Source organism: Glycine soja, chromosome 14, assembly GCF_004193775.1.
Source record: "Glycine soja cultivar W05 chromosome 14, ASM419377v2, whole genome shotgun sequence".
In the NCBI taxonomy this organism is placed as follows: domain Eukaryota; kingdom Viridiplantae; phylum Streptophyta; class Magnoliopsida; order Fabales; family Fabaceae; genus Glycine; species Glycine soja.
Window position 1 is genome coordinate 6,428,139 of NC_041015.1, and position 13,337 is coordinate 6,441,475.

The 13,337-nt window shown below is 33.4% G+C and overlaps 2 protein-coding genes across 3 annotated transcripts; both read right to left on the reverse strand.

The window, feature by feature from the left end:
- Positions 1-403: 403 nt before the first annotated feature.
- On the reverse strand, positions 404-3,335 carry LOC114385030 (arabinosyltransferase RRA3-like). The gene is made up of 2 exons (XM_028344961.1): positions 3,005-3,335; positions 404-1,860 (listed from the first exon to the last, which is right to left on the reverse strand). The coding sequence occupies exons 1-2, from the start codon at positions 3,164-3,166 to the stop codon at positions 745-747; spliced, it is 1,278 nt and encodes a 425-aa protein (XP_028200762.1). The 5' UTR covers positions 3,167-3,335; the 3' UTR covers positions 404-744.
- A 2,768-nt stretch (positions 3,336-6,103) lies between these two features.
- LOC114384806 (probable protein phosphatase 2C 55) lies at positions 6,104-13,041 on the reverse strand. 2 transcript variants are annotated; one of them, XM_028344606.1, is made up of 5 exons: positions 12,868-13,041; positions 11,794-12,661; positions 9,626-9,950; positions 8,147-8,296; positions 6,104-6,759 (listed from the first exon to the last, which is right to left on the reverse strand). In XM_028344606.1, the coding sequence occupies exons 2-5, from the start codon at positions 12,510-12,512 to the stop codon at positions 6,463-6,465; spliced, it is 1,491 nt and encodes a 496-aa protein (XP_028200407.1). In that variant the 5' UTR covers positions 12,513-12,661; positions 12,868-13,041; the 3' UTR covers positions 6,104-6,462. The 2 variants fall into 2 exon arrangements, with proteins under 2 accessions (XP_028200407.1, XP_028200406.1); XM_028344605.1 differs by having other exon boundaries at positions 11,764-12,661; positions 12,868-13,040.
- Positions 13,042-13,337: the final 296 nt, after the last annotated feature.

A 13,337-nucleotide genomic window follows, 5' to 3' on the forward strand; every position in this document is an offset into this window, starting at 1 on the left:
GCCTCGATGACAGGTTGTACTATTCTGATATTCTCTCAGTCACAGGCACTATTTGAATACAACCTGTCATGTGATCCTAAACTTCAATTGAACCATTCAGATTTTCTGCCTACCACCACAACTCAATTCTCCTATATATGACTGTCATGCGATCCATCATTCATGTTAGGAGAAAAAAAAAATAGAAACCTGCCATGTGAAGTGAGTAAAATAATGACGGGAAGGAGCAAATACATTAGAAGTGACAAAGTTCCGGGAGAGTTGAGACCATGTGGCAAAAGAAAAGAGCCAAATCTGACCAATAAATTTTGATGAAAAAACCGCAATAAGCGCCCAAATACTGATTGCACAATTTTCAGGTCACTTCTGAAACCAATACACAGGGAACCAGAGTTTAAATATTCCCACAACAATCTCTAACTAGCCACGTGGTCTTCATGTTATTTCATATCCCAAAAACTGTAAAACAAACAGTTAATTTCTTTACATAAAAAAAAACGACCTCGACATGACCAAGTTCATTGCAGAGATATTGAATTTCAACTCATTACAGAGAAGAAATATATACAAAGTTACAGAAAACATGTTTAATAGTCAAACACAACAAATTCTAAAACTCAACAGAAAGTACATTGGCATAAAACTTATCCTGGGAGGTGAACTGAAATGATTGGCTCTGTATCACATCAATTTGAGCATACAAATCCTTCCTGTGTTAGAAACATATTTGTTCTAATGTTCCTATCAGTCAGAACCATCTGGGAAATGATCCAGCGCATCCTGTTTCCCATTGGCATAAAACTCAACTATTGCCTTCATCCTTGCAAACTTATCAGGATGGTAATTAACATGTACGATCACTGGCTTCAGCTTCTTGAGTTTAGCATCTTTTCTTACAGTCTTAAAGAGAACCTTACTGTTCATAAAAAGGTACATATCCATCGTCCTTTTTGCAGCGTGAAGTCCATCATAACCAGGATGTGAAGGGAAAAAGAGCTCCTCATTAAAAACTGCCTGATCCCATGATTTTGGGTCATTGGAAAGCCGAGTTGCAACACGATCCAAGAGCTCAATTGAAGGAAGAGTAGGCCTTATATAAAAGAAACCAGAGTTATAAACCCATATTCTCATGGTATGAGCATACCGAGCCCAACCCATCGAGGGTTCATCAAAGACATCATTATACCCGTAAGCTGTCTTATTATTGTGACCATCAGACATTGACTCCACATCTGAATCCCTATAGAGATAATCAAAGGGGTTCTGCAAGTACACAATATCAACATCCGAGAGAAGAACACTGTAACCCAGTTGCAGAAATTCTCTCAAAATACGAAATTTCAATCCCGAAACAGCATGGTTACCACCACTCTTACCGACCACATCAACACCTTGATCAGGATCCCTTCTATACACAGGAACATCATTGGATTTGCAGAACTCTTCAATGTTATCATCTAAGGCAACAACCAAATAATTAGGTATGCCAACCCTCTTGATGTTGGTGAACCATAGCTGCAACATCTCCTTCACATTAGAGTTAGCGAGAGCAACAATAAGTTCTTTATAAATAGCAACTTCCCCCAAGATCTTGGTCAATCTGGGGTTCACAGATTCATCAGGAATGACAGGTGGATTGGTTCTGAGACCCTTGACAGTTCCAAAAGGCCCAGCCTTGTGGCTCTCACCAAGCACAACAAACTGTTCCTGAGCATGACCCTTTCCTTGCTCGGCCAGACGCAGCTTCTCCATAAGATCCTTGACCCGTTTCTTCAGCTCAGAATTTTTCACTTTCGCTGATAGAATATCAACTTTAAGCGCATTAACTTGTTCTGGCGATTCACATGCAGATGAAACCATCTGACAATCAACAGTAACAATCAATATAACTAATAATTGTATATCCTCTTGCATATTCTTCATACTTGTCCTTCTACTCAGTAAACATATTTTTAAGATATTAAACGCATTTAGTTTTTTATTTAATATCTTCTTCTTTATTTAGTATTAATGAGAATAAATGAGCAATACACCAAAATTACAAGTACAGGTTAATAAAACTCGATATTATAAAAAAGTAAGTTTAATCCCTGACTTTTACAACTATCATTCAATTTAGTCCCTAAAATTGATAGTACCAGTCAATTTGGTCCCTAACATTACAAAATTAATCAATTTAGTTCTTGAATTTGATAAGCACAAGTCCATTTGGTCCCTAGTATTAGGGACACTTGAGGCACAACAAAATCAAGGACTAGTAATCACGGGGAACTAAATTGATTGATGTAGCATAAAACAAGGGACTAAATTGATTGATGCACACCAAAGTGAAGCGCCAAAGCAATTGATAGTTATCAAAGTTGAGCATCAAATAGAGAGATCCTTTAAGAACTAAGAATCCAAGATGACTAATTAATTTCAAAAACTTTTTCAATTTTCATAGTGTATGTTTTTTTATACTATCGTCCAATTATAGATTGTCATGTATGGTAAGTTTGTTAACTTTTACTATAACTAATTTAGAAGTCATACATAGGATGATTTGTAACTTTGGTTCGTTGACAATGTGTAAGTGCATAGAAAGAAAGAAACTAAACTAGTAATATGCTTGCAAGTTGGGAGACTAATTTAATGGTTTAGGGTTTAGTTGAGAATAAAATTGAGCTGATATAACATTACTTTCATAGGAGATATAAGGTTGGTCTACTGATGAAGGGAGAAGGAAATGAGGAAGAGATCGCGGATTTGAATTATCCAATAACAAAAACTAACAATAACAATAATCAGCAACCGTTAACTATTAACTTATGAATTATTCTTGAATATTTGAATCTAAAATGATTTTTTTAGCTTCAACCACTTTTATTTGTTCGAAAGGAAATATCTATCCTTAATCATTAATCTATCCTCTCAAAATTACAAATCAAATAAGTCGTATTTTACTGAGACATTTGCGGATTAAAAAAAACTCCTAATATTGAAGAGGAAGAGGAAGATGAAAAACCTTAATAGGGTAGGGAATGTGAAGAGGAGTGGGAGCGGAGGAGAAGAAGGCAAAGACGCAGCCGAGGAGAACGCCGATCACGACGGCGACGACGATTCGAAATCGGACCGATGATTGGCCTTTATCTCTCGTCAGCAATGCGTCTCTACGAACCCCCGCCATTCTATGCTATGCTGTCAGATCCAATTTCAAACCCTAAACTCAACGATACGATTCAGCTTCAGATTTCAACTCACAAACAAAGTCAAGGAGAAGAACTGAGTCTTTCTTTTCTACTTTCTATGCTTTGCCTTAACACACTATTAGTGTCCACTACTTGCTAATGGAATAATGGGATCAATGTTCTTATTATTCAATAGAAAAATATGCAATTGAATTAATTCCTCTCAATTCTCAATATTACTTCTTCCATGCTTGGATTTTTATTTTTTTAGACAGATTAAGAAAATCATTTATTTCTAAATAATGATATTACTTCCGATGATCTTATTTATAAGAAATAAGTTACAAATTTATAAATAGAAAGATAATATTTAGTGGTAGTGACTAGTTTTATTAAAGTATCTTCATTTTTCTTCTTAATTTTATAAAAAAAATTATTAAATATTTTAAGACAATAATATTTATTATGGGATAAAACAAAAATCAATTTTTAACGTTTCATTAAAACTGAAAATGCCAATCAATACGAGAAAAAGTAAATATTAAAATGGCAATCAATGTGAAATGAAATAAATATCATATGAGATTGGTTATTTGGGATGTTGTAACAAGAGTTTATGCATTTGCTTTTCTATTTTGTTTTTTCTTTTAATTCCTGTCTGTTTTGATGTAAGCATCGCATGTTTGTGTGCTAGTGTTTTTTTTAGCCTAACTCAATTAATTATTTTATTTTATTTTTACTACTATTTGAGATTAATGACATTTTTGCCACTTGCCATTTAACCTCATCATAGTAACTGAGCTACTAGGGCACCAGTAATATGTGGTCGAACCACCACCTTTTAGGTGAATACTACATTTTTTTTTAATATGTTTATATGCTCGAACTGTTTTTGACTTTTTATTATCAGTTGTATTAGTTACAGAATTACGAATATAAAATTACCAAATTAATATAATGTAGCTTGATAAAAAATAAAAAATAAAAGGCTTTGCTGGTTCTGGTTTGTTAAAGGATTTGGAGAAATGTTTCACTTAACTCAAGGTCGAGGAGGACTAATGTAGAAGTTGATTTATTGGACGTGTACTATTCAATCCAATGTGTCTTAAAAAATGTGAATTGGAACATACTGTTGAAAATTTGAACTGTGTAATGTTTATTGAATGTGTATTTTTCTGCTTGCACATTCTTTTTTAGTTTTGAGAGTCTGCCTTTCCTGAAACAGAAAGACTACCAATTCTTCAGTTTGAACGACAATTATGAAATTGTAATGGATGTAGGGTGTATTGATGCAACTAAGTGTTGCATTACCTAAACAAGGAAGACCGATTACTGCATTGGCTTTTGGTTAAGCAACATAACACAAATTTTGGGCTTGACTTTCTTGGGGATGAAGGTAGATTCGTTAAGCAAATTCTCCCAAATTAGTAAACCGATGAGGATGAGGATGATGAGGAATACGAAGTGAACGAAGCAGAAACAAAGTGAACTAAAAGATAGCATTTTGCTAGTTTCCATTACAACAGAACATAACCATAGTATTGTTGGTGACTTGGTGTCAAACATGCATGTGCTTACTTTACAGTACTAGGTAACAATCAAACATGATCAGTGTGGGCTTGAACATGTTGTTTAGTAAACTCAGAGCTTTCTCCTGTTATTTGATAACTTTGCAACTATGGTCAAATAATTGATTTAGAAATGTGTTAGTCTTGCTCAGGAATAAACGAGCAATTGAGATTTTCCAATATACTTCTTGGTTATGCTAATATCTTGAGAGAAACAATTGTTGTTAATGGATAGGAGCAATTTGAATATCCATCAATATTTTGGAATGTAATATGGCACGCAAAAGAATGAAAATCTTAACCCAATGTACAGGTTACCTGCCAGACCAACGGAGTATTTTGGCCAGCAAACAACTTTGGTGATTAAGTAGGAAAATGATGGCATAGACTATGCATAAAAAGAAAAGAACAAAATAAAGAATAATTTTTTTTTTTAGAAAAGAACAAAATAAAGAAAGAATTCTCTAAGAATTCTAATCTCTGGCAGAACTCTCTTTAAAGAATTAAAATTATTTTGTATTTTTTCAAATGAATACTGCATTGTGAAAAAAAAAAGGATTTAATTCTACAATGCATATGTAAAACACAAAAAGAAGAATATCTTTCATGAAAAAATAACATAAAATAAAGAATTCTGTAAATTTTTATCCCTGGCAAAACTCTTGAAAGGATTCAAATTCTTTAATTTTTTCTTCTAGAGAAAAAAGATTATACACTTTGTAAAATAATTTTGTTATCATAAAACCAGCATTAGATAGGTTTGTATGATCATTGAATTTTTTTTAATGAATCCTACAATGTGAAAAGATTGTGTTTTATTTTGTTCTTTTTTTCATAAAAGAAATTCTTCCATGATTTTACATAATTAAATTTTGACTAAATTATAATTTTAATCCCTCTATTTTTCACAATCCCTCTATTTTAGTCCTCCAATTTTGATCCCTTAAAGTTTCGAACATACATGAGTTTTAAAATTGAAGAACTAAAATTATGAATTATGTAAAATAAAAGAATCAAAATTACATTTTTAGCCTTAAATTTTCTTTGTCAAAAGCGATTATTCAAAACATAATATATTATTTACATTGGTACTGTTTGTTTTGAAATATTTATTTTAATTTTAACTTTACATATCTTTAATTTTTATAATTTAATCACACATAATATTTATATAATGTCTACAACTCAAATTGATCTAGTCTCATCTCATATGCTTTCAGTTCAAATGAAGAGTTTATTAAAAATTTCAAGTTAGAACTAAGATAAGTCCATCGTAACTCATTCCATTAACATTCCTAGTCTTTCCACTTCTATCCACCTCCAAGCTAATTGGCCATATGAAGTAGCAGATTTAAAATAAACAACAGATAAGTGATAATGCCATCAAAATCAACAAAATGCAACCCTAATTCATGATAGGGAATATTATTTGTTATGATCACAACATTGACAACAGGAATTAACCTCCAGCCCGAAGTCAATAGAGTCGGTTCACCACTGCTCAACCTCAAAATAAATGTAGTATCTTTTTTCCCTTTAAATCTAACTGGAAATACTATTCTCAGTGTAGCAACTACTCAGTTGGACAAACCATCCAAGCACAACATCGACAATGGAAATTTTAAATTCAATGGACCTATCATGTGACCTACAAATCTTAACTTCAAATCAAAACATGTCACAACCGAGATAAAGTGATTATATACAGAGGGCACAGCAAAATGAAATTATGCATCACCAGAGCCAGTAATATATGAAACTACTACCGTTGTATCATCAAGCTTGCCACCATAGTAACGGAAACCAGCATCTTGAGCAGCGGTTGAGAAAGGAGTCTGCCTGTCTTTATCCATTGCCCGTTGACGTGCCAATGCAGCTATCTTCTGGGCTGTCACCTGAGGGCTCAATCCGGCTCTCATGGCATGAACCACGACTGCTGTAATCTCATTATTGTACAAGTTATCAAACAGCCCATCTGTACCAGCAACTATGACATCACCGGGTGCAACGGGAATGGTAAAAACCTGACATAAACAAGGCAAACCATCTAAGCATCTTACTAGTAGCAAAAACCCAGATGCATAGAACCAAACTTCCAATATAACTGAATGAGTTTATTCTCCAATTTTATCACCATAAAGAATAATCTAAAATTAAACTTGACTACTAGTCATGGTTAAATTCTCTTAATGTAGAGACCATTAGATCAGCAGGAAAAAGAATAGCACAAGGCATAAACAAGACACAAAATTAGGGAGAAAATCAAATACTAATCAGTTTTATAGAAACAGTCTCCCCCAGAAACACTGCAGAACTAAGACCTCAAAGACAAACCGCCAGCTAACAATTATATCAGCAGCCAAATCTTGATTCATGGAACATAAACTGGGAACATAATATGCTTGACTCAACAAGAATAAATTAAATGAAAATGTTAGAATCTGGAATTTTTTACACAATGAATTGACATGCTTATTGACTCTTGGATAGATACGTGGTTCTGGTACCTCTAATAACCACCATTAGATTAGATCTAGCTGAATTCTGATTAATCTTTTTGCTGTGCTCCCTGTGCAGCACAACTCATAAGTAAATGCCTTAATTAACTTGGTCTGAAGCTCAGACTATGTTCCATTTTTTCATTAGTACACTAATAGGCTATGTTCATTTTAGTCTTTCTTACTTTTTCTCTGTCCCAAAATAAGATCTGTATTACTGTAGTCTCCAGAGTTAGCTGTGACCCAAATTGGATTATGAGCCGGCTTGTTTAAACTTGTTGAAATAAGCAGCTTTCTATTTTTTTGGTGTGTTTGTCTACATTATTTCTGCTTTAAAAAAAAAGTTTCCTGCTTATTTTAAAGTTGCTTTTTTTATGTTTAAACAAACTCACCCTATATGTTCAGTTTGACTTGGTGATTACAGACCCACTTGTAGATCACATGCAAAGCATTGAACAGACTAGTTTGTAACAATTAGTTGGACACAAATGGCATATTAAGAGACTAAATTGAAAAAATAGAAAACAACGGAGTAAATTGAACACATCTTAAAAATCAGTGGTTATGAACTTAATTAGTGTGTGTGTGTGTGTGTGTGCGTGCGCATGCACGCGCACAAGAACTCTTCGGAGACAGGGAATCTGACATTAGATATACAAAAGAAATGGTAGGTTTTTATGAATTAGAAAGTGAATATAAAGAAAATTTACTATAAAGTTTTGTATGCATTTATTATATTACGTATATATCTAAGAACAATATTAGAAGTGATATACAAGCAGCAGATTCAGTGGCTAACATTTTTTCATGAATCAGAATTAAGCATGCATTATCATTAAGAGTGGATAAAAGATGCTTCAATGGCCAATTTAATCAGATTCTCCAAAGGATGAATTCCACAAAAGGAAAATACCTGACCAGAACTAGGTAAATCACCATTACTACCACATTCCAGCTGATAGGTGAAATTGAAATCATGTTGCTGCACTGGGGACCGGAATATGGTGCACCCATCCCGGACCACCATAAACCCACTGTCTCCCAAATTGATAGCATTAAGGCCCTGTGAAAGAAATGCAAAATATGAACATATGTTGACAAAAAGAATGAAACAAAATAGAGATCTCTTTCAGGATTACAAAATAACCTAGCAAAGTTGATTATTTACAACACGATATTAGTAACCTAGAAACATCATAGTGCCCTCAAGTAACAAATATAATAGGAATACCAGCAGGAAAAAAAGTCTAGGTTTGAGGACAAATTTTAGAAACTGTTAGGTACTAGGTAGTGTCTGGTGTGCAAATAGAACAGAATGGAATAATGTGTCCTGTTTCATTCTCCTTTGTTCCACCCTTTAACCAAAATGTACCACTTTTATTACCTTATGTCCAGTTCTATTGTCTTTCTAAAACGCACCAAAATATAACAGAACGCATATTATGTTCCACCCCATCTTAAGCTGTCCATCAAATGCTACCTCCTTAGTCTTTTTGGTAGTTTAAAAGTAGTCAACAAACACCACCCTCTTTATTAAATGGAGCTTCATATTACATAATCTTATGCTTAGATGGGTCCAATGCTGACAAACTTATATTTCAGAAATTTAACTCCAAGTCATCAAAAAGATTTTTAAGGGTGATTTTAACTATTACAAGCGCATCACGGGCCACTTTTTACCATAATTATTTAAGACAGCATTTTGTCATGTAAACTGATACTTTTGCATCATAATTCGCTCCAGTCAGTAAACATTCACAAGGGTGCAAGATCTACAAAGTTCTAACTCTAAGATTACTGCCTTGACAAATTATATTGTCCCTGTTGAAAATCAGAATATCATATTCTGATTCTATTATGTTGAAAATAAGAATTAATAGTCTGATTCTATTAATAATAGCAGTTTATAGGAACATTATGTATAACTAATATAATTAACCTATATAAGCACGCATGCGCTGTGTACTCTGATACATGGTTTTCACTCAACTATCCCTCTGTTTTCTCCTATTTTAACATGGTATCAGAGCCAAGTTTCGATCCTAGGACTTTTGGGTTATAGGCCCTGATGTTACTAGAAACGGTGAAAATTGATTTGGAAAGCCTATATTTATAAATTTATCACTGACTCATTTTCTAGGACTTTATAAATTTATTACAAAAGAATACTGGAATGAGGAAAATAAGCAGCAAGGGCTGAAAGTAATCACCAGAAGACCATTTGATAAAACAAAAATGATACTCAAAACATCAAGAAAATGGAAGCAAAAACTAAGGTAAATTAAGTAATAGTCTATCAGCATTCTGAGATGCTTAAAGCACTGTAAGTCAAAGTGATGGAACAGAAGCTGCTACAATATTCCAAAGAGGACAACATAAAGGTAAAGGTAACCTGATCAGTAAGTGCAATGATGCATGCTGTAGAGGAACCCCTAGCTTTTGTACTTGAGTGTGCTTTTTCCAGCACCCTAGCTGGATCAACTGAACCTTTGGGCTCTTCCTGAATAGCTTCCACTGATTTGGACATGAGCTCACGAGAGTAATATCCAGCATTAACACCAAGATCTGCCCATCCACCAACACCATCCGCCACCCCTATTGCTTGTTCCTCAGAACATATAAAATGAGCATCTTCTCCACCAGTTTCTTCTTTATCAGGATGAGGCAAGTAGCATGATCCTGATATCAACTTAAGGGTCTTGCCTGAAGGAGTTTTCCTGCAGTCAACATTTCCAATCATGAGATACCAGCCATTAAGATTGCAAATTCAGAACATACTTTTAACCACCATATATAGCCTCCCCTCATTTTTGTTATATAGCTTATATATGTTGTCTGTTGATCTAAAAGGCAATAAAACAAAGCAAATTTATGAGTTTTCCCCTGTAGGATGGTATTATTATGGTATCAAAATCACTAGTACAAATAACAAGAGAAACAGAAAACTATGAAGCAGACACTAACACAGTCTGATCATTATTAATCTTTTATAAAACCATTAAAAAGCTGTTCCATTTTGACAGGTGAGGGTTGTGCATTTCTGCATATTCTATTCTAATATGGGAACTCTCCTGTTTATATTCCCACCAGTCAAATGCAAATGTCAACAAATCTCAACTTTACAGTGCTTTTAATATATTAATATGTTAAAACAGATTAATGAACCTTTTTTTGTAAAGATGAAATGCAACAATATCTTTTTAACTCAAAGATAGCATCAGTCAAATCCCTATGTTCAAAACATTTGCACTCTTCAAGCCTTCTAAAATTATTTCAATCATAGATGGATGTTTATTATAGCCATAACCACAAACAGTCAACTATAAGTGACAAAATTATCATTCTAATCCACAAACAAGCAGCATCATGATATTAATATACAGGGATGGACCAAGGTTTGGAGGCTTGAGGGAGGGGGGGAAGGGGGAGTTCAGTATATACCCATTAAATTTCATAGAAAAAAAATCATAAATTGTGCCATAATAATAAAATACATCTAATAGAAAATATATTTAAATAGAACATAAACTAAACATTTTTTTTAAACTCAAGATTACAAATGTCAAAAGTCAGTTTCTCGTATTACCAAAAACATTTGTGAACTTATAATAAAAATTAGCATGTAAGTTAACTATATTTTTTTACGATAAAGTTCTATTAATTATATTTTAAATTTTTTACTAAATTATAATAAATTATGGTACTTACAAAATTATTTTTTACGACAATAGTATTAGTATTAAAAATTCATTGAGAAATAATTTATTTTCAGATAGTTGAAAAATATATGAAGAATGTCCTATCGTGACAAACTAATGTGCTAAAAGTAAATTCTAACCGATCTCTCGTGCAACTCCATATCCAGTTTCCTTTCTCAAGATCTACACAACAGTGAGTTTGGACTCGTGCACTCAAGACTAGAAGCAGGGTGTAGCGTCACAAACAATAGCAATATCAACAACAAAATGCAAAAAACAAAGAGAATATGTGAAGAATAGTGATAGGCAGAAAGAATATATGTTGGTGTGTCTCAATGTTCAAGTTGTCAATATCTTGTATAGCGCTCATAAGTTTACCCGTCCGTTGAAAACAGTTAATAAATGATGCTTCATTATCAAATCAATATAAATGACAGACTAATAAAGTTATTTTGATTGCAAAAACAATCATTTATATATTTTAAAATAGCCATAAGGGATTGCAAAAGAAAAGCACTCTTAAAAAAATACTCAAATATTTAATCTAAAAAAATATTATTTTCACAACAAAGACGATAAAAAGAATAAAATATTTAATAAAAAATAAAAAAGATAAATAATACTCAAATAGTTAAACTCCAAATAAAAAAATACCAAACAAAAATAATTACTTAATATACATTAAAACCAGTATAATTAAAAAAAGTTAGGGGGGCCAACAAGTAGCTCCATCACTGACGATATATAAATATTTATTTAACTGCAAAAAATTGATATTGCTTCATATCCATGCTATGTTTAAAATGGTGAACACCAAAGGGAAATAACATACTGTTCAGATGGATCTGCAGAACTGCTTAACTGTTCCTCATGGGCAGAAGTGTCGAAAGGCACATCATGAGCAGGCCCAACAGAGTAACACGAAGATGACAAAGTATGGAAGTCTCCAGATCCTGACTGCATGTAAGGATGAGAATTACACCAGGTCTTGGCAGCATTATAAATAAAATATCCATAAACCGCACTGTTATCTGGCTGCTGATGGTTTCTCAAACTCATGCTCACTTTTCCACCATTCCTCAATTTTGTGCTTAAACATATACTATAGCTATTCTTGGTTGACAGGGAACGGCAACTACCCTTCAAAGTCGGGTTATCTAAACAGGATTCGCCAACCACTATTCTGGGCAAGTGAGCAGCCATTGTCTTAATCCTAAATTTGGTCCCACTTGAAAACTGATCAGGTCCAGCAAGGGCAGAACCAATGTGGTATCCACAGACCTGAAACGAAGGCCCCGACACAGATGGAACCGAAAACGTTCGAGATAGTGTGTCAACTACAGACAATGTTCTCCTTTTGCCAGCTAACTCAGAGCTCGAAGCTAAGGCAATGCCGGGCCGAACTAGAAGCTGCAGTTCCACAAAATATGAGCTCTGCACAGAATGAAAAAACTTAGAACTACCAAACCACAACTTCCCTTGCCCAATGAGAACTTCAGCAGAGTCCCGGATTCGACCTTCTTTCCCCACAACCGATCTCCGAATCGAAACTCCGAGCCTTGAAAAGTAATTAGATGGCATTTTATATCTAACCAACGCAGTAATTAAGGCTCACCACAAGCTAAACAATACAATCTCATAGCTCCCAACACATTAATGCTTAATTTCACTTTCAACACAGCACACAAACAAAAACAAATCCCTTCGATAAATCTTCAATTATTTGAGACCTGGGTTATTATTTCCACAATAAAGGTCAACACATCATCCAATTAAGGAAGTCATGCTCGTAATTAAAATAAAATTGAAGTCAGGGAAAAGAAAATTTGAAAGAAAAAACGAGAACGAAGGATTTTAAAATTGGAGGGAATAAAAACCCTAACAGTAAAAGATAGGAACGTAACCGAAATGGGTATTAAAGGAAAAAAGGAATTACCGTTAAGTGAAGGTGGAGAATGAGTGACGAGGGAGGATTAGGTTGTTAGGGTCTTTCTCTGTTAACTTTGAAGCTTCGGAGAAGAACCTGCAACAGCCACAGCCACAGCCAAAAGATGATGACCGGTGGGAAGAAGAATATAGAAAATTGCCATAATTTCAGGAATCTCGAAATTTCCATGAATCCTAATCCATATATTAGTATATTAGTATTTTTTTTATTATAGCATCAAACATGGATAAGAATATAAATTAGAAAGTGAAAAAGAAAAAAAACATATTAAGAAAATATTAATTGATATATTTTGTTAGTGAAAAAGTATTTACATTATTAATTAATTAATTAATCATAGATTATCTTTAATATAATTTTTAGAGTAGTATTTATTATAAAAATTAAAAAATAACAATATTGCTATATATATTTTAAGATTTGTTGGTATATGGAGAGAAAAGTCCCATATATATTAA

Coding starts and splice junctions, on each gene's coding strand:
- LOC114385030 (XM_028344961.1), bottom strand. CDS start 3,166: ATGGCGGGGGTTCGTAGAGACGCATTGCTGACGAGAGATAAAGGCCAA. Junction 1,861..3,004: donor ACATTCCCTACCCTATTAAG/GTTTTTCATCTT, acceptor GTTGATTGTCAG/ATGGTTTCATCTGCATGTGA.
- LOC114384806 (XM_028344605.1), bottom strand. CDS start 12,512: ATGCCATCTAATTACTTTTCAAGGCTCGGAGTTTCGATTCGGAGATCG. Junction 9,951..11,763: donor TCTGCAGATCCATCTGAACA/GTATGTTATTTC, acceptor TGTTGACTGCAG/GAAAACTCCTTCAGGCAAGA. Junction 6,760..8,146: donor ATTTACCTAGTTCTGGTCAG/GTATTTTCCTTT, acceptor TGTTTATGTCAG/GTTTTTACCATTCCCGTTGC.